Here is a 20,037-nt window from a genome sequence, read left to right as displayed (position 1 = left end):
GTGGAGAGCCAGCCCTTCTTCATCCGGTGGGTATTACTTTTTGTACTTTTGCCACCTAAAAGTTAATTTTTTTTTGTGTCACGTCCGTTACGGATGTGTATTTCCCTCATATTAAATATAAAACGCATGTGTAGACTGATATTTTTCTAATGTCTGGACTCCTTTATTTAGGAGGATAAACAGACGTTTCAATATATTGGTATTAAATGCATTTTCTGAGAATTTACATTTCAAGTTTTGTACCAAATGTCACGTTCATAACGATGGAATTGCCCAATTTTAAAGAAATTATCCTCAACTAGTTTTGTGGTGTAGTGTAGGTCTACGTATTTTATAATGTTAACTTCAAACAATAGCCTACTAATAGTAATTTAAAGATGTGGTAGCATTGGATCTGGACGGGAAGGATAACGCTGGGAGTTGGAGTGTGTCGCGATTCTGCCTCCTCACTCACATTTCGGTTTCATATCGCATATCAGCCATCATTTCTACTAAAGAAAATGACAAAAAATAGTAACGCACAGTAATTTGGATCAGTAATTTTAATCTGATTACTGGTTTGGAAATAATAACGCGTTATTACTCGTTACTGAAAAAAGTTACCGGCATCACTGCTGGCGAGGGCCCCGTTCCTGTCCAGTGACGCAAGATTGCCGGCGTTTGAGGGGCCCCTAATTGGCACGGGGCCCTGGGGCGGCCGCACCCAAGCACCCACGCTATCTCCGCTACTGAATAGAGGTATTGGATTACTGGAATATTTTTAAATATTAATATGAGCAAAGTAATAACAAAAAATGATCATAGTATGGTTTGTTGGTCTCGGTTTCATTAGTTGAAGAAAGTTTTATTGCGGCAGCAGGGAGTGTTGTAACATGGGTGGGAAATGAGATGGGGAGAAATCACTATCACACATGACCTTCATCCCCCTAAGGCAGGGGTCTCAAACTCAACTTAACTGGGGGCCGCTGGAGGTAGAGTCGGGGTCAGTGGGGGCCGCTGGAGGTAGAGTCGGGGTCAGGCTGGGCCGCATCAAGTATTCCACAAAAAATAGTATTCAAGTATTCCAAAAAAGGAGCACAACTGATCCAATCTTCTCAATATTTATTATTAACGTTTCTTCCGAACTGTTCCTCTGAATTTGAACATTCCTTTCTGTACATGATTGGTTCTTCATGAGCTGTCCTTCTGACAGTTGAAGTTCATTTTACAAACTTTCTTTGTGTATAACACATATTTGTGATATTTATATTTGCTTATGTCCTTTTTATTTTCTTTATACAACACATTAATGATATTGAATGTTTTTTTTTTTGGAAGGCACATTTCCTTTTATTATACTTAGAAAAACAATTATTGCTTTTGAAATACAAATATTTGCAGTCATGTCTGCCCGTCTTATTGAATTCTTTCTACACATGTATAGTGTCTCAGGCAAATACTGCACAAATCAAAGCAAACCTTCTTATCAACCTGTTGGACACATATTACAAGCTCAAAATGATTATTCTCACATTGTTTTAGAGCAGGGTCTCTCTCCAACACGTCGCTCCCGTTCACATATCGCGCTCACATATTTTGCGCGCTCAAGTTCGTTATTTCAAATGTAGGTGCGCGGCAAGCGAGCTCATAATTGAAGCGACGCGCTCATTTTTTCCAGGCGCAGTATGTTTGTACTTCGCGGTTGTCTATGACAACTATTGACAACAAACCCACCGTAAACTGTCACGAGACTATCTATGGTAGCCCATAAGGGATAAAAAAATATTTTTTTTTTTAAAAAACGCGGCACACGCAACGACGGGCCGCACTAACATTAAACTTTAATGTCAAGTAGGGGGCCACAAAATGGCCCGCGGGCCGCGAGTTTGAGACCCCTGCCCTAAGGGGACTGTATTATAAGTGTGAAAAATATAAAGGTTTAATGTACAAGCACATGGCTTTTAAAATGACATAATGAACTGGTTCTATTGTTTTAATTTATAATATGTCTCATCTGTTAAAAAAGATTTAAAAATATAGTGATTTACCAGACATGAAGGGTTGTAATTATGTACTTCTACACACTTCTAATTATGCCAATAAGTTGACATGTTTTTACATTGCATTAACTCATCAAAATAAGTTAAGCCCTTATTTTTTTTTTTTAATAAATTATACTAGATTTTAACTTTTTTTAAAGTCAGTTTAATGTAATTTAAGTTGAAATTACTTAAAATTTTAAGTACAATCAACTTGTATGAGGCGCCACATAGGATTTAAATCAAACTTCGTTTATCAATACATATAACACACGTGCATACACACCTATAAATTACTCGCATATACATACATACTATTGGATGTTCAAAATACATATATGAAATACACGTGCACACTAATATGAAATCCATACCAATACATATTATGTTATATAGGCTACACTTGTGAATAACTTGCATATAAACTTGACGCACGCATATACATATAAACTTCCATGCACATACACCTATAAACACTCGCACATACATATACACTCGCAGCACGCAGACACACCTTAACACTCGCATACACATATAATAATGTTAATTCCATGTACACCTATAAACACTCGCACATACATATAAACCCGATGCGCGCACATATCCATAAAACACTCGCCGCAATTTTTTTTAGTGTACTCACAAAGATTGTATACAAAATGACTAACACACAGACACACACGTTTCCATGTTTTGTGGGGACTTCCCATTGACAATGGTTTTTATACTGTACAAACGGTATATTATATCCCCTTACACTAACCCTACCCATCACAGAAAACTAATTTATCGTTTTGAAATTAAAATGAAATGAGCTGATGACGCAACGAGCTGATGAGGGAGGTGATAATTATTTTGAAATAAGTACATTTGATTGACACAAAGTAATTTAAAAATTGTAAAATATGTTTATTTGGTGTAACAAACACCCAAGTAGTGGGGTTAATCGTAGCACCCCTCTTTGTGTTTGACAATACTTGACGCATGCAGTTTACGAATAAGTTGTAGATTTATAAACTTTGCAACATGGCGATTGAATACAATTTTGATAACACTGAGATACAGACGTTTAAGAAAAATGAGTTACAACACTCCCCGATCTCTATGCGAAGAGAAGCGCAACACTCAGCCGATAAGCACACGAGCTTTCAGCTTCGTTCATTCACTAATAAGACCAAAACTAAAGCCTGGGGAAACACCACGTGATATTGGATTACAAACAATTAACAAGTGTAGGCCTATGGGGGTAAATACATGCAGGATGCTATTAAGAAACCATAAAACTAAAGAGAAAAGCGGAATAATCGCACACTCGGGTTTCTGGCGCGCGTCTCGGCACCAAACTCTCGCTTCCACACCTGCTCCCTTTGCGCGCTATTTATCTACATGCACCTGCTCGCTAGGACCTATTCGATGTCATCACTCGGCAAATTCCTTTAATGCAAAGTGGGTTCAAAGAATCATGACTGCTCTCTTCCACTCAACATCCCCAACATCTCCCCCTCTTACCGTGACAGCCGTCAGCCTCGCCTCTCCTCGGGAAGCCGAAGGGATTCATCCGCTTTATCCGTGATCAGTCGTTAAAGCTCCTCAGTTCGGACCCACATCGCGGTGGCACGCGCAGTCGTGGGGATGCGCGTGGGAGACCAAAAGCGAGATCAGACCTTCCGGTGATCAAATGAGTTTTTGCGCAAGACTGTGTGCGCGCAAATGCACGTGCAGGTGATCCCGAGTGGTTCACAGTGAGTAGTGAATGACCAACCACACTATATGGTGCGCTCAACGGTTTGGAAATACACATTTGACGACAGAAGCCTCTCGTGCCTTTACACACACACTACTTGGACAGCAGGTTCACCATTCCCGTTCAAGTGCAAAATTATTAGTGCTCTAAGGCTTCTTCTTTTTTTCCAAAACTGAAGGTATGAATAATTACAATAAGCAAATAATAAAGAAGAAAGGAGAAGGCATGGAGAGGAAGGGAAAGACACTCGGAGATGAAAAGGAGATAAAAAGAGGAAGCGACAGAAGAGGAAAGAACGAAACGCAACAAAAAGGAAGGGAAAGGGGAAAAGAAAATAAAGGGGGAAAATTAGCATTTAATTAATAAAATGTCGGTAAGCCTTCAGGATGATATTCGAAGATTAGCTTTAACCTATTTAATCCCACGCACCATTTGTGAGCAAAATTTACTTTTGAGGATAAAGGTCTCAAAAGTAGTTATGAGGTCAAATGAAGACAGACGGGCTTTCAATTACGTTTGACAACTTCGTTAAAGATACATCAACTTAAAATAAAATAAAATAAAAGTCACTGTAACCGTGCTGCGTTTCCTACGAGCGCGCGCACGCATTAAATTGCACGTGAGCGCTTGTTCAATCTGAAGCGCGTGGATGCAGCGGCGGGAAGAGTGTGCACGGAGCATCACCGGGCTGAACAATCCTTCCCTTCTACAGCGTCATCATCATCACCGTTGATCATTTACCTGAACATCTCACAGAAAGTATGATTCAAAATGTACGAATGAGTCAATTTGCAATATTAAAAGTCAGGGAAATGCATGTGGACTTTTTGGAACTATAAAAAAAAACAAGATAAAACAGACATTAGCATGCAGAGAAAACCAAATATGCTATACCTGTATTTGCTAAAATGAGATGGAAACACTGCGAACATGAACATCATATGTTAAAGGTCTATTTGTAGCTAAGTCTTTATTCAGAATAACTTTCCAATTAACTGTTATTAAATAAACTCGTTAATCATCATATACTATACACTGTAAAAAATAAAACTAATTTTTACGGTACAAAAACGGCAGCTGTGGTTACCAGAACTTTACCGTCAAAAATACGGTAGCAACGTTATTGGTTTTACATATTTAACTTAAAATTTACAGTAATAAACCGTATTTCATTATCTGATATAATGTTAATTTACCAATTTTGAAGTATTGCCTATTTTACCTATTGAAGTATTGATATCTGTTTTGTACCATTGTAATACACTGGCAACCAACAATCATCACAGCAGTGATGGGTCACATGATCAATCAAAGCTCATCACAAGCATCTCTTCCACAATAAGGGTAATACTTATATAAAGAAGCTGCACAGTGTCATTCACACAAACATTAAACACCATCATGGTAACACACATGAAATTTAAAAAAATGCAATAAACATTAATTTAACAACATTAAATGTAACATCTATCTATCTGTATGTCTATCTATCTATCTATCTATCTGCTGAATTTCAGAGCATGAAAAAAAGTTTAGAGATAAAAGTCATTTGTGCTATAACAAAGTATGAAGCATTAAGACAAAAAAAAAAAAAAAAAACTGTTATGTCTATTGCTCTGAAATTTGTCACATTCCTTATACTGATGTTTCAACTGCCAATGTCCACAGAATGAAGCTAGTTAGTTTTTGTTTGTTTCAGGGACAAAATGCAAAATATTTTAGTCAACCTAGAGGTTCAATTCAGCTGTCCAGCCTTACATACAGGAAATACTGTAAAAGCACTGAAACAACACCACTGACAGAACCAGCCGTGCTGAATAATTTTAGTCACGAAAAGCATTTCTGGCAAGATTTTGAAGCTCAGTTTTGTGTAACACTTCAAGAAGCTGATAGCCAGACACACAAAGACAAATACTGTTATTAAAAATAAATCAAAAGCCTCGCATTCACCACCACACCACATGTTCAATTACATGCTTCCCAGGGATTGCATATAAGAGAACAAACTTGCATGTTGTGCTTAGTAAACGGTACTTGCTAAATCAACGTAAATTACATTTCTAAAACAAAAAACATCTAAGAAGGCAACAGGCAGCCAGGTTCTTGGTTATTGGTTACATTTTATTCTATGTACAGTAATTTGTTATAAATATAATACATCATTTTTTTTTTTTTTTTTTCAGAAAAGCAGTCATGTAGATACATTTAAATAACAGTTTGATCATAGTAGTGCAGATGAAAATGAGAGCTGAGGTGGTGGGAGAAGATGATTGGTTTGTAGAAAATTAAAAATTTCTTGAGAAAACCCACACAAAGATGCACAAACAAAAATATGCTCTCAAACTGTGACTTTTACCCTCTTGATGTTCTAACGGGTCCTTAAAAGTCTCGGCTGTTTGACCGGGCAACATGAATTCAGCCAATTCCTTACTGGGTTACGAACATTAAGATGGCTCCACATTGGACTTTGCCAATTCTACAGGCTTCTCATAAGGTGATGTTGAGTTCCACTTGACTCCACGTTTGCAGACTGACTGGATTCGGCAGAATATGCCATCCTTTCAGCAGTTGCAAAGTTATCACCGGTTACAGCTCATCAGATACAGGGTTTCATCTTCTGGATGTTTTTATGTTACTGTGGCAACAACAGATCACAGTGGGCAACCATGAGACATCCAGCAGGACAGTATGAGGCAGAGATGCATAGCCATTAACATCACCACATGTTTGGGATCTTGAAAAAAAAAAAAATAGTTCTAAAAACAAAAATATTTAATAAAACAAGCAAAAATCATTCAAAATAATACATCGACTGACATGAGAGATAAATTAACATGGGGAAAAATACCCAGATCCAGTCACACTTCAGGTGCATTTAAGACGAAACATCAACATCTAGAGTCTGTTTGTGTTTAGCTCACCATGGCAAGCACATCAGATGCAGTGTTAAGTTGAAATATTCGTGTTCAAGTCTTTTTAATTTACTTATCTCTCTCAATTAGATTTTGTTTTAGCAAGAAGTAAAAAAAAAAAAAAAAAAAAAATCTTGGACTCCGGTCCGTTTCATTTATTCAGGTGGGCCGAGAACAGGGAAACAACACTTCGGTGTAACCTCAAACGCTGTTGATGATAATGAGTGCAGGCATGGCGCTCTGCTGGCTGGTCTCACACATAGCGCTGGTCTGTGCCAACTTAGCGAAGACACGAGGTGTACCCAGATTATAAACTCCAGCCTGAAAGAAACAGGCTTTCAAGGAAAGCATGTACACCTCTTGAGCTTGGAGTTGTAACTTATATTGGGTCTGGCCCAGCCAGCTAAAGGAACCATGGACTTCCAGTGACTCCGGGCTGCATAAAAAAGACAACGAGAGTGTGAGACAAATACCGTCCATATTTAGAACATTTGCACCCAAAGGCCCCGATATACTCATGAAGTTCGATTAGGGGTAAAAAGATGTTCGAAAGACGTGACCACAGGTATACTGTTCGTGAACATCCCAACACACCGCCCACACTGCTGAGAGCGACGCTTAGATGAATATGTAAATATATGCTGCACACTTTCAATACCAATATAAATACAACAAAAATGACAGCGGCAAGAGAAAACATGAGTTAAAAAGCATCTGATCATAGTGATGTGGATGTTTGCACCAGCTCTGCAATTGGGCACTTCAGTAAAGTCACGTCACATTTATTTAAGCTATATAGCAATTGATTGTTTAAAGTGGTCATGAATTTGAGAAATCAAACTTTCCTTGAGCTTTGGACATATAATAGGTCATCATACTACAACAATATCCTGTAAGTTTCAGACCTGAAAACTTCTTTGATTTAATGGTAGGGGTGTAACGATATTTGAACCGAACCGAAAAACCGCGATACACCACCCACGATACGTATCGCGATACTCTCATGGCGAACCGAACACGCCCCGCCCCCTGCTGCCCCGCCCCGCTTCCTGCTGCCCCGCCCCCTGCTGCCCCGCCCCCTGCTGCCCCGCCCCGCTTCCTGCTGCCCCGCCCCCTGCTGCCCCGCCCCCTGCTGCCCCGCCCCGCTTCCTGCTGCCCCGCCCCCTGCTGCCCCGCCCAGCCCCACCCCCTGCTCCCCCGCCCCGCCCCCTGCTCCCCCGCCCCGCCCCCTGCTGCCCCGCCCAGCCCCGGCTCATTGCACCTCATGTGTTATGTGTACACAACGAATACAGGGCTGTTGCCTAACCACCATTAACCACATATAATCGCAATGAGCTCAGTGTTTTGTTACTTTTGATAATAAGCAAGGTGTAAACTTTCAAATTATGTCTATTTGATCACAAAATGCAAACAATAAATGCCGTTTTGGCGCTCTTAGATGTGGCGTGACAGATATCACTGTATGCATGCGGCAGCGCGGAGCGCGATCATCTCTTCCTCAGTTACAGAATAAACATGAATGGACACCCGAAGGTATGTTGAAAGATACAGTATACTTACTGAAAGGCATCATAACTCGTGTAAACACTCAATCAGTGTTTCAACCAGTGGCGGCTCCAGACAATTTTGATTGGGGGGGGCAATGGGGGGTCCTGGTCATTTCAAGGGGGGTCTCATGAAAACCAACAAAAAATACAGTGGACACGGCTAATAACTGCATATTGCTGCTACTTAACAAATGGTAAATGGTAAATGGACTGCATTTATATAGCGCTTTCACAGACCCAATGGCCACCAAAGCGCTTTACATATTGCCTCACATTCACTCATTCACACACCGACGGTTTTTTGTTTTTAATTAATTAATCAATTGCAGTTTGCAAACAATATGCTCGAACTTTAATTGCCATAGCCACACCCATGACAGAAAACATATTTACAAAATAGTATCCTCCTCATCCTCCAATTCCTCGGTGTCCTCTGTTTCCAGTCTATATTAAGAAATCCTATGAGAAATTATTTACAAAATCTTCTGCAGGACAGTTCAATTCTTTACAATAATATAATATATTATAAAAGAAAATTAAGCTGTTACACTGAGATGGTTTAGGAAAACCATAAAGTGTTATTGTACAGCCAATTAATTGTACAGGCAGCATTAAACCATCAAAGTGAAATGATTGTTTATAGCTTATGAATTTCCTAGCCTAAATTTTTTTAGCAGGGGGTTTCAAACTTTTTAATGGCAATGAGCCCTAAACAATACCCTTGTGAGATTCTTTATTTAGGCTTATAATATAATAAAATATATGCCCAATATAATATAATATAAAAAAATGAATTGAAGTATTTGAAGTGATAGTTTAAATGCTTCAATTTGTTTTCATATTATATTATTATAATATGAAAACAAACTGAAGCATTTACTGTAAATAGCTAGATCTAATAGCTAAATATTTTCAAGAAAAGTCAATATGTGAACTCTTTTATAGTAGCCTAATCTAACCATGCCTGAAACTATTTAAATCTATGTAAACTAATGATGTATTTTGAGTTTGCACGCGGGTGGGTGTGTGTGTAATTGTTACCGTTCTGTGTCCATCATCCGTTATTTCCACCACTTTAATCAAACCACTCTTCTTTAAAACATGATATTGTGATTTTATTTCACATGTCTTTGCGTTTCTCGTGGCCTCTCGTATTGAGATATTTGGTCCGCACACACGACTCACTGCCAATCACACGCGCTCACATCATTCTCTTTCTTGGAAACATGTTAACTGCACTCACCAGTTTGAGCACTGCAATTATTTTTCACATACAATCAAATGGATTTCCCCACACATTTCGCGTCAGTCCTCTGCGTGGCATATTATTCTTTTCAGCGCGGCCGCGGCATCAGAAGTGCACGACCGCGCACGCGCGCAGCTTAGAGGGAACGTGATTCTTATGTTTATATATTTTGTATGTCGAATAAATTATTAATTATTATTGTTCTGCGTAGTTTGAAGATAAACATTTTTAAATATTTATCCCGGATATATATTTTTTTTAATCAGGAAGGGGTGGGGGGTCAAATGGGGGGTCAAAGCATTTTTTGGGAGGGTCTTGAGACCCCCCAAGACCCCCCCTGGCGCCGCCTCTGGTTTCAACAGCGGAAATACGTCAATAAAACGCTTCGTTTTTCACATAGCTTTATATTTACCTCAGGCAAGTCATTCAGTGTCCACAGCTTGCTGGTTTGCTAACTCTTTCACTAAATAAATGCTATATATTAGCCTATATATTATATTTTACTTAACCGGTTTATGATATCTTGATTATTTAATGTATGTTTAAAATAGTTGTCATGAAAATAACAGCAACTGTGTAAATTATTATATAACAATAACAAATTAGAGTAAAAACATGTTAATGCAAAAATTGCCTTATGTGCAGTTTACATGTTTTCATACAATTTGTATGAATTTTAAAGCAGCTCCCCAGTGTGTTCATGTTTTCACTCGCAGATGTCTGACCTCGACGGATTGAAGCGGAGAAATGAACCGCAGAGGATTTCCACGTCAAAGGCGGAGTCTCATTTACAACATCGCCACGGACCAATGGTAGTTCGAAGGGGTTTACCAGCCAGATCGTACTTTTCCGGAAAGTTCACCTTGGCAAGCGGTTTCGAACTCCCGAAACAAACACCCAACGAACTTCGTTTTGACCTGATTTAGTTTGAAATGACGTCACACCAGTTTGTTTTTGTTAGGTATATCGGGGCCTTTAGGGATCAGGAAAAGCTAAGATGTACCTGGTCGTTTTATGCCGCAGATCAATGATGACATCTACCTTAGCCAAGGAACAGTTGGACAACGTCAGGGTGACTGGTACCATACATAAACTAGGGGGAAAAAGGGAACAAAATGTCAAGTACAGCAAGATTTGAAAGATGGGTTTCAGATGTAGGTGTAATTCTTGAAATTTATCCTCTTGACGCAGTGCTTGTGCATCCTCCGTAAAAGCAAACCAAATTTATTCTTTAATTGAAAAATGCAATAGAAAACAACATTTCTTGGATCTCATGACCACATATCACAGGGTTCTTAAGTTTTATCAAAAGCTTGGAGTGAGATCACATGCGGTTAGGGGAGGAGCCCCAGTGGAGCCCCGCCCCCCAATTTTACCCATTGTTCATAATTAACCAGCACAAATTAAAATTATAACAATTGGTAAATCTGATAAATGACAGACCAATTCATCACATCAAATATACTCTTTAATGTTATATTTCAAAATTACTAAAATATAACAAATTGCTCCAAACAGTTTGGAAAAACAAATCTTTTTGCATTTTTCCCTGACATCTTTGAAAAATACAAATGCAATGGCAATGATTAATGTACGTTTTGACAGGATATAAAATATTACCCAGAGCACTCTGCCTTAATACATGTAGCCTTAATGTAACTAGAAAGACTATTAATACAGTATAATATATAATTTAAAATAAAATTCAATTCTTCAATAAACTTCATTCCTTCCCACTAACATTTCCCTTAGCAAAAGCTTCTGGCTTGGTTGCAAAGTAGTTGTAGAGTTTTTGACTGCACAAATAATAATGTATAGCCTACGATTGGCTATATATATTAAATGTTCTAGCCTAAAAATGTTAGACGAGCTTTCTTCCAACTTACCTTCTCCATCACGACCTATGATCACGACGTGTGTTCGCGCGATATTGCTAACGAACGTACGGTGGCCGAGAATGTGTGTGCGTACGTTCGCGCCATCTATGCGTTCGCGCGATGGCCGAGAATGTTCCGTCAACTTCCGTGTGTTCGCGCATCTATGTTGCCTAGTAACGACCGCAATCTGGCCGAGATACGGACGCGCTGGCGGCAGGAAACTTCACTTTGTGTGCCTGCGCCTCGTATACAACATTATATAAAGCTTGCAGGACAACTTGGTTGGCATTGCCTTTTCAGCGTGAGAAATACACGGTGTGGCGTGTGAGCGTGTGAACTGGTTGAATTGCGTGTGTCTCACGGCCAATGCGTGAGACTTGAGAACCCTGATATCATGAGCCCAAGTTTTCAAAATTGATTATTCAATTTTGTGATGTAAAAAAGAGCACTCTTGATTTTCATCTAGATATTACTTTGATAAATGGTTCTCATAACTTGTGTTAATCTTATACTGGTGCGCAGCAAACTTGAAGCACAAATATGGATGGACTGACCCTCTGCCTCTCGTTCTGAACATTCATCTCATCATGCTACACGATGCTTAGTTCAATTTCCTGGCAAATTTAAGCTCTTTATGTCGATGCGGTTGCACAGTGGGATGTTTTTAGGTTTTCAGTTCTGTTCCCCCACTTTCCTATCTCCCTCCCCATCCTAAATTTAAAAAGAAAACTATTCAAATTATTTTTACTTTAAGTGTTTTATGTCAGCATGACATGAAAAAGAACCCTATATATTTTGTAAAAGCATGTTATAGATCTTTTGAATGATTCATCCATGTGTCTCTCTTTTTTCGACCTTGTAATTGGATTGGATTTTGGATTGCAATTGGATTTTTCAGTGAAAACAATAGACTTCTGGTGAAGTACTGCAAAACTTCAAGCTATTTGTCTGTTCACACTAAAAGTGACTATGCAGCTGTAACAACTTAGACAAATCAGACAATTATTTGGTATATATGTAGCAAACAATCTTTAAACTCACTCTGGGATCTGTGGACCCATCCCCCGGTGAGGGGAATATGGTCTTGGTAACCAGGACAACGATCAGATAAGTTGGTTTTATTGCTGTTAAAAATGTGGTCACATGTTCAAGACAGAAACAGCCTTTAATACAGACTTTGCTGCATTAATTATAGACAAACTGATCTATAAATGAACATGAAGAACATTTTGCAAATGTCTTTTGTAATGTCTTTTAATACTATTATTTTGTTGATTCTGTGTATTTTACAATAGAATCAATGGTCACCTATACCATGTTTGGTCTCTATAAATTGGTACTTTTACAGATCGAAATGACCATCAACTCTACCGACTTCCTCACTCCTTGGTTACCTTCGTGGCCTCTCCGGCCCAGGGCCAGCAGGCCTTGGCTCACAACCAGCCATGTGCTCGTTCAGGAGAGAGAGGACTCTCTCAACCACAACGTCTTCATTTCAACACAGAAGAAGTCCATCGCAACTCCTACCATTTGCTCTGCGTGTCCTCTCAATCTTCATGTGCTCAGCCATGTGCTCATGGGGAGAAAGAGAGCTTTCAACCAGAACAGAGTCGAACAAACCAGGCAAGTTCATCATATCTTCATCCAACGGAGAAGAAAACGATTGCAACTTCAATGTTTGACACTCTCGGAGCCATCAACATCCTTTTCTAAGAGTGTCAAGAATTATTTCCACTGCAAACCACATGCAAGTATCGATTTAATGAGGTGCTCTGAAAATGATAAGCTGATGGTTCTTTTTCATTGTTAAATGGATCTTTCCCATAGTTCCATTCTATCACTTACCATTTTTCCTATACATGTATGTTTGTTTAGTTTAGTTATGTTTGTGATTTAGTTAATAAAACTTGTGCACAATATGTATTTGGTTCTGACTCACTGCTTGCAAACAAAATCTTGATCTTGTTACATGCTCAAAGCGCTGTACATGCTAGGAAATAATTATTTTTCTGTAGCCATGGTAGATACCCTTTTCTTAGAATAAATTAATAATCAAAAGAGTTCGTTGGACAAACTGATTAATTAATTGATTGTAATATTAATTTAGCTACATTAGGTTAATCCAATTAACTGACCCAAATATTCATAATTAATCATAACAATTTATTATTGATTATTAATATCTAATAGAGCTAATTTGTTACACAGCAATACGCAGGCAATCTAAATATATATTTGCAGTATACAGTTATGCTGTGTGGGATTTTTGGCCAATGAGATTCGACTGTGGGCAGGGCCACCCAGCAAAGTGCCGCCAACATAAAAAGCAAAATGTCCTAACGCTTGTGTTTGGTTAGGTCTAAAACTTGACAGTAAAGAGCTTTCAGTGCTTGACAGTGGTCAGATTTTATTAGGACACTTTGTAAGGGTTGTTTATAGTATACCTCAAGAAATAAACTCAGAATTGCAGGTTTATAAAGCAATTCTGACTTGCAATTGGGAGATATAAAGTCAGAATTGCATGATATAAAGTCGCAATTGAGTGTTATAAAGAAAGAATTGTGAGACATAAACTTGCAATTCTGAGGAAAAAAATCAGTTTTTTTTTTTCTTAGAATTGGACTTTATAACTTGCAATTGCGAAATCTGAGAAAAGACGTCAAATTGCGAGATATAAAGTCGCAATAGCGAGAAAAAAGTCAGAATTGCAAGTTTATTTCTCGCAATTCTGACTTTATAACACGCAATTACAACTTTATATCACGCAATTCTGACTTTATAACACGCAATTATAACTTTATATCACGCAATTCTGACTTTATAACACGCAATTACAACTTTATATCACGCAATTCTGACTTTATAACACGCAATTCTGACTTTATAACACGCAATTATAACTTTATATCACGCAATTCTGACTTTATAACACGCAATTACAACTTTATATCACGCAATTCTGACTTTATAACACGCAATTCTGACTTTATAACACGCAATTACAACTTTATATCACGCAATTCTGACTTTATAACACGCAATTATAACTTTATATCACGCAATTCTGACTTTATAACACGCAATTACAACTTTATATCACGCAATTCTGACTTTATAACACGTAATTCTGACTTTATAACACGCAATTACAACTTTATATCACGCAATTCTGACTTTATAACACGCAATTCTGACTTTATAACACGCAATTACAACTTTATATCACGCAATTCTGACTTTATAACACGCAATTACAACTTTATATCACGCAATTCTGACTTTATAACACACAATTGCAAATTCATATCACGCAATTCCGACTATGTAAACTCGCAACTGTGAGATGAAAAAGTCACAATTATCTCTTAAAAAGCTTTATTCTGTGGCGGAAACAAGCTTCCATACTTTGTTCCTCACAGAACGACCAAACAAATTTATGTGAGCACATTCGCACAAAGCTATGAGTGATGACTGTCCGCTTAGAGTGCCATAACCACGACATGGTCCAGTTTATCTCCATCTTTCCCACTTTCATGCAAACACACCTACTTTCCACGCACCACTGCAGAACTAGGCCAGACAAACGCTCCTGTGGGCGTGACTGGGCATTAGTGTACGTCTCTCCCAAGTCTTATCACCTCTGAAACACAGTCTGTGGATTTCGGGCAAACCGATTCAGGTCTCTGAGGTTTTCAAGAGTGTTTGTTTGTGTGCGCTTCACCTCTTTTGTGGGAAGGGATGATCATAAGACTCTGGGTAGTGGAGGCAGGTCTTTATGAGGTGGGAAAGCTGTTCCAGCGAGGGCTTGCTTATAGGAGGTGGAATGTCAGGCTTGAACTTCAGAAGCACCATCTCCTGAGTTTCCTAATAGACATAAAGCAGAAGTTTTATTTAATCTGAAAGCTTAACCCTCAGGTGCTCTTCGGTCATTTCTGACCGAAACATTTTCTGTTTTAAATTTTTAAAAATCACAGCTTCATCGGAATGTTAAGAAACTTGGTGACTTTTATGGCATTGGGTATGTGAACACAAAACAAAATTTAGGTCATGATCCGATAATTATAATTAATATATATATATAATATATAATATTAAAATTATTAAAATAATAATTAATATATTATTTAAAAATAATAAATTCATATGTTTTAAAATAAGAATAATAATAATAATATAAATAATAAGCTGTGAAAAACCATTACTGTTTATTTTTTTATTGAATTGTAATGTTACCTGTAACAGAATGCTTTCTCTGTATTCAGGTTTGACTGTAGTAATAATGCAAAAACGTGTACACTTCACATCAAATTTATTTAAAAAAAATATATAAACCATGGCAAAAAATGTTATTTGAGAATAAAAAAAAAACACATTCAAATCCACATCTTAAAAGTAAGTAATTTTGTCCAAAAACTATTAGAGAATTCACAAGCTTCTCCATAGAGAGCTATACAGGCATCTAGTGGTTACACTATGAAACAACATGTTTTATTTTAATTTCTCTCAACAGATGGCGCTAATCTGACTTCAAAAATTGGATTTAAAAGGCCAGGTCTCTATATTAATCTGAAATACTGCAATAATTGAAGAAATATTTTTATAAATTAAAAAAAAAAAAATTGTATTGTTTTTAATGGCAAAAATGGACCATACATATTGCATAAATATTAATAAGTAACATCAAATTGTCTCAAAATACCAAATTAAAAAGAAAAAATATTATTGAACAAAAATAAATTGCATTGGTTTTACTGGGATGGAGGAAGTTTCATTTTTAGGTGTCCGGTCACTTCTGACCGGGAAGATAACAAGTGTGACTCCGAAACGAAGAGCACCTGAGGGTTAAAGGAAACATCTCAGCTCCAGCAGAGGAAATTGCTTTGTTAAGTTTTTCATTCAGGTTAAAGTGCGTGCGTGCGTGGCTGAGAGAAGGGAACGGGGTGGATGAGACAGATCGAACTCAAAAGGGAGAAAAACAAGCTCACGTGAGTGTTTCTATAAAAAGACTTTGAGATGTGTGACGCCATTCCCTCACGTGAGGGACTTCCTCTGCACGCGTTGCATAGCAACACTCATTCAAGGCAGAGGGAAATTTCAGACTGGGTGGAATCAGGCCCAACAGTAGGAGGGAAACAGAGGGGAAAATAAACAACTGACAGAACAAGGGAATGAATGAAGAGCTGCAATGGAGAAAGAACATTTGAAACCAAGAGAGACACAGTTTGAACACTGATGATTTTCAAAGGAAATTGTAAGAATCAATCACACACACACGAAGGTCAGAGCCTGTCTCTCTGTGCTGTCTAGCTCTCTGACCATTTAAAGCATTCATCTTCATAAAGAGCAGGACTCACTTATAATGCTCAAAGTCACTTTGCTCTTGCACTCTGTCTCAAATGGAGAAAATAGAAAGTCAAAATTATGAGAGGAAGACTTGAGCAGAGGACTCTGTATTTGTCTGTACAGTACGCACTTCTCTTATCATGGTGTAGGGATTTAAAGTATATTTATTTCAAAGAGTAGCATCATACAACCTAATTTGAAGTTAATGTGCAGTACACACACCTAAATAAAACGATTCACAAGGAAACTGACTGTCTTTATCCCTTTCTTTTTCTCACATTAGAACAAAGTGCATTGTGCAAGACGCTGAAAAAAAAAAGAGATGTAATTCAAAGGCCAAAAATGTCCATCTGTGATGGGCTCTCTTGAGTTTAGTGTGCCTTAGAGGGGTCTGGGTTCCTCTGGAGTGCTCACACGACCACTCTGAGACCCCTGAGAAAGTGTTAAAACCCACCAAATGTTCAATTTACTGAATGTCACAGAGTTTTTGCAAGGAACATAAGCATATCAAAGGGATAGTTCACCCAAAGAGTAAAATCCTGTCATAATTTACTCATTACCCTCATGTTGTTCCAAACTAATAACACTTTCGTTCCTCTTCAAAACGCAAATTAAGTCATTTTTTATGAAACATGAGAGATTTTTGTCCGTTCCACCCAAACTTGACACTTCATAAAGCTCATATAGACATTGTAAAAGAAATCCATATGAAAAAAACATGTTTGCTTCACATGACGAACAGATTTAATTTTATTAACATATAAACATTGGTCAACATGCATACATAGAACTCGTCAAATATGGTAAACAACAGAATCTCAACAAACTTATTCTGTTTACCATATTTGATGTGCTCTATGTACAGTATGTGCTTCATATAAAGCAATTGTGACTTGGATTAAACTACTTGATTCAACAGTGTTGATGGAATTAACTTTCAATGAAAGGACAGAAATCTCTTTAGGTTTAAGGCGATCAATGAAAAATGAACAGTGTTATAGTGTCCGCCAATGTAGTGAACTACTTTGGCTTCCACAAGAAGTATCGAGGTCTCTAATAAAATCACACACTATGATGAGCCTCAAGGTCTGTTTCCTCCATTTTATCCATCCTTGCGCCGTGAACAACAAAGAAACTTCCATCCAACCTTTACCCTTCTTCATAAAAAAAGCCAGATGATTTGCACACTTTTGCCAACATTGCAAGGTCATTTTTTCTTCACATTCTTCAAAGTGCCTTTATAACCACACATGCACTACAAAAGCATCAAGGCTCTGATGCACTCCTGCCACAAAGTACACAAAAAAAATGACTTGAAGCGAAAGTGTCAACAAATGCCTTAACAATTCTGACGTCTATTACTTGAGCTATACCAATAGATAAACACAGCCCTGAATTAAAATAACTTTGACCTCTTTATCTTTGTTGGACTTTATCAGAAAGTCATTCACGAAAAGTGTGCCTTTAGTGGGCACTTCAGTGTTTTGATTCAGCGCTAAAGTCTGTTATCTTGAGTTAACCGTCTGCCAGCCGGTGATGAATTGGCTCACTTAATTTGAATTCCAAACCTACTTTATGAGACAGACGTTATGAGGGTGTGTTTGACTACCGCAGCTTTTCTTACAACGTCAGAAGACAAGACATTAAAATTAAAGGTAAAAAAATTGACTAAAAATTATACATTTTAATGTTTTCTTCTGGCAATGCAAGAAACATCTTCATAAAGTATTATAGAGTTCTGAGGATTGTTACATTGAGTTCAGACTCTTTCCCAAGAGTGATCTTTCACTGATACACCGAAAAAAAGGGCCAAACTACTGCTTGGCAAAGCTAATTTTGTATTCATTCAATTCAGAGCATAACCTGAATGTGTTAAGATGAGGACATCTTGGTCTGTAAATGGTCACACACACAAAATATTATTAGTCATGTGCATACTAGGTTTGCTGCGATGTTGCCAGTGTTCAGCGTGCGCTGAATGAGAGTCACAGCACAAATCAGCAGCAGGAGTTCGATTTCACCTCACTTCGCCCATTTCACCTCACTCTTGACTGACAAGACGATGGCAGAAGATTTGGTTTCAAAGCGAAATGGAAAAGCACCCATTTAACCTGTTAACTGTCACCCCCCTTTTTTTTGCATAGACATAAAAATCACTATCCAAACTTAAATGGTTGTAATTCAGGAATGCTTTGGAATATAGACCTATGGCTGGTCTTGTTTTAAAGAAGACATTTTCCAGATTATTGTAGAAATGATAAAAAATGAAACAGAAAAAAAGTTATACAAGTTTGAGTTTATGAAATTGTGTAATGTAAAAATATAATTATTAATATTTTATATAAAATATATATTACAAAATATATTTTACTCTAAAACTGCAAGAAAATTAAAGACAAAAATCTGAACAAGTTGTATTCCAAATTTTAGGTTGATATCTAAAAAAATGAGCTTTCAGTAAGATTTTATTTGGGCGCAGTACCCAACTTTTTCACTAGACTCCATTACTGCCCATATAAGGGCGCCTCCATTTTCATATATGTTTTGAGTGATCTGAACCATGTATTTCCATAATTTTCATACAATTTATGAAGTAGACATCTTATTCAGAAGTAGTATGGGTGGTTTGGCAGTATTTGATATGAATTCAACCTCTAATAAATGCATAAAAAGACTACGTTATAGCGTTATAGCTCGCAGCCAATCAGAAATCGAGAATCCATACATTTTTCTTTATATTTAAAACATTTTCAGACCTTTTTTTCTCATAAAATGGAATTGGTGTTATCTTTTGAACTCATGGCATGAAAACAAACTGAGGTTTCTACCAATCTTTCATGATTTTTCGTGTTTATTGTTATTTCAAAATAAAGGCCTAAATACTCCTAATGAATATGAAATATTCTTGTTGCAAATTGATAAATTACTGCTCCTCTGTAATTTATTTTAGATAACAGCCACCAAATATGAACACTAGAGATTTTAAGCTTTCAAATGATATATAGTTTGGCAATATTACTTTAGGTTTTTACTAAGATATTTTTGTTTTAAACATGCAATGGCAAATGGGCCCGCCGGCGGTAGTAAATTTGTCATTGTACTGTTTTGTTGTGTTTTTTGATTAAAAATAATAACGAACCCACCCATTCAAGCAACTGCCGGCCCCGAATTATCGCCAATTCAGGGGCGGGAGTTCACATCCCTAGTGCATACATAGGTGTACACTCACCAATTCTCTTTGAAAAGATAAAAAGTGGTCTCCTGCACTAGAGGAAGTATATTTTCTCTATAGGGTGAATCTATATTTATGTACATTTATAAAGCACCCATGTGAAGAGCCGAATAGCAAA

At 37.5% G+C, this 20,037-nt stretch overlaps 2 protein-coding genes across 4 annotated transcripts in view; both read right to left on the bottom strand.

The window, feature by feature from the left end:
- Positions 1-3,745, bottom strand: part of opn7a (opsin 7, group member a) — a 54,251-nt gene extending 50,506 nt beyond the window's left edge. The window contains exon 1 of the mRNA XM_056266419.1: positions 3,528-3,745. The gene's annotated coding sequence lies outside the window, so the exon portion shown is untranslated. The remainder of the gene's footprint in view (positions 1-3,527) is intronic.
- Positions 3,746-6,387: 2,642 nt separating this feature from the next.
- Positions 6,388-20,037, bottom strand: part of trappc8 (trafficking protein particle complex subunit 8) — a 122,507-nt gene continuing 108,857 nt past the window's right edge. For all 3 annotated transcript variants that reach the window (XM_056266417.1, XM_056266415.1, XM_056266418.1), the window contains 3 exons: positions 15,066-15,208; positions 10,471-10,560; positions 6,388-7,110 (listed from right to left, as the gene is read on the bottom strand). In XM_056266417.1, coding sequence (XP_056122392.1) covers positions 6,876-7,110; positions 10,471-10,560; positions 15,066-15,208 — 468 coding nt within the window. In that variant the 3' untranslated portion in view covers positions 6,388-6,875. The remainder of the gene's footprint in view (positions 7,111-10,470; positions 10,561-15,065; positions 15,209-20,037) is intronic.

Source organism: Rhinichthys klamathensis, unplaced genomic scaffold, assembly GCF_029890125.1.
Source record: "Rhinichthys klamathensis goyatoka isolate OS25496 unplaced genomic scaffold, OSU_Roscu_1.1 h1tg000248l_1, whole genome shotgun sequence".
Classification (NCBI taxonomy): domain Eukaryota; kingdom Metazoa; phylum Chordata; class Actinopteri; order Cypriniformes; family Leuciscidae; genus Rhinichthys; species Rhinichthys klamathensis.
Note: the sequence above shows the minus strand (reverse complement) of the source record. Positions and strands in the feature narration are given on the sequence as shown.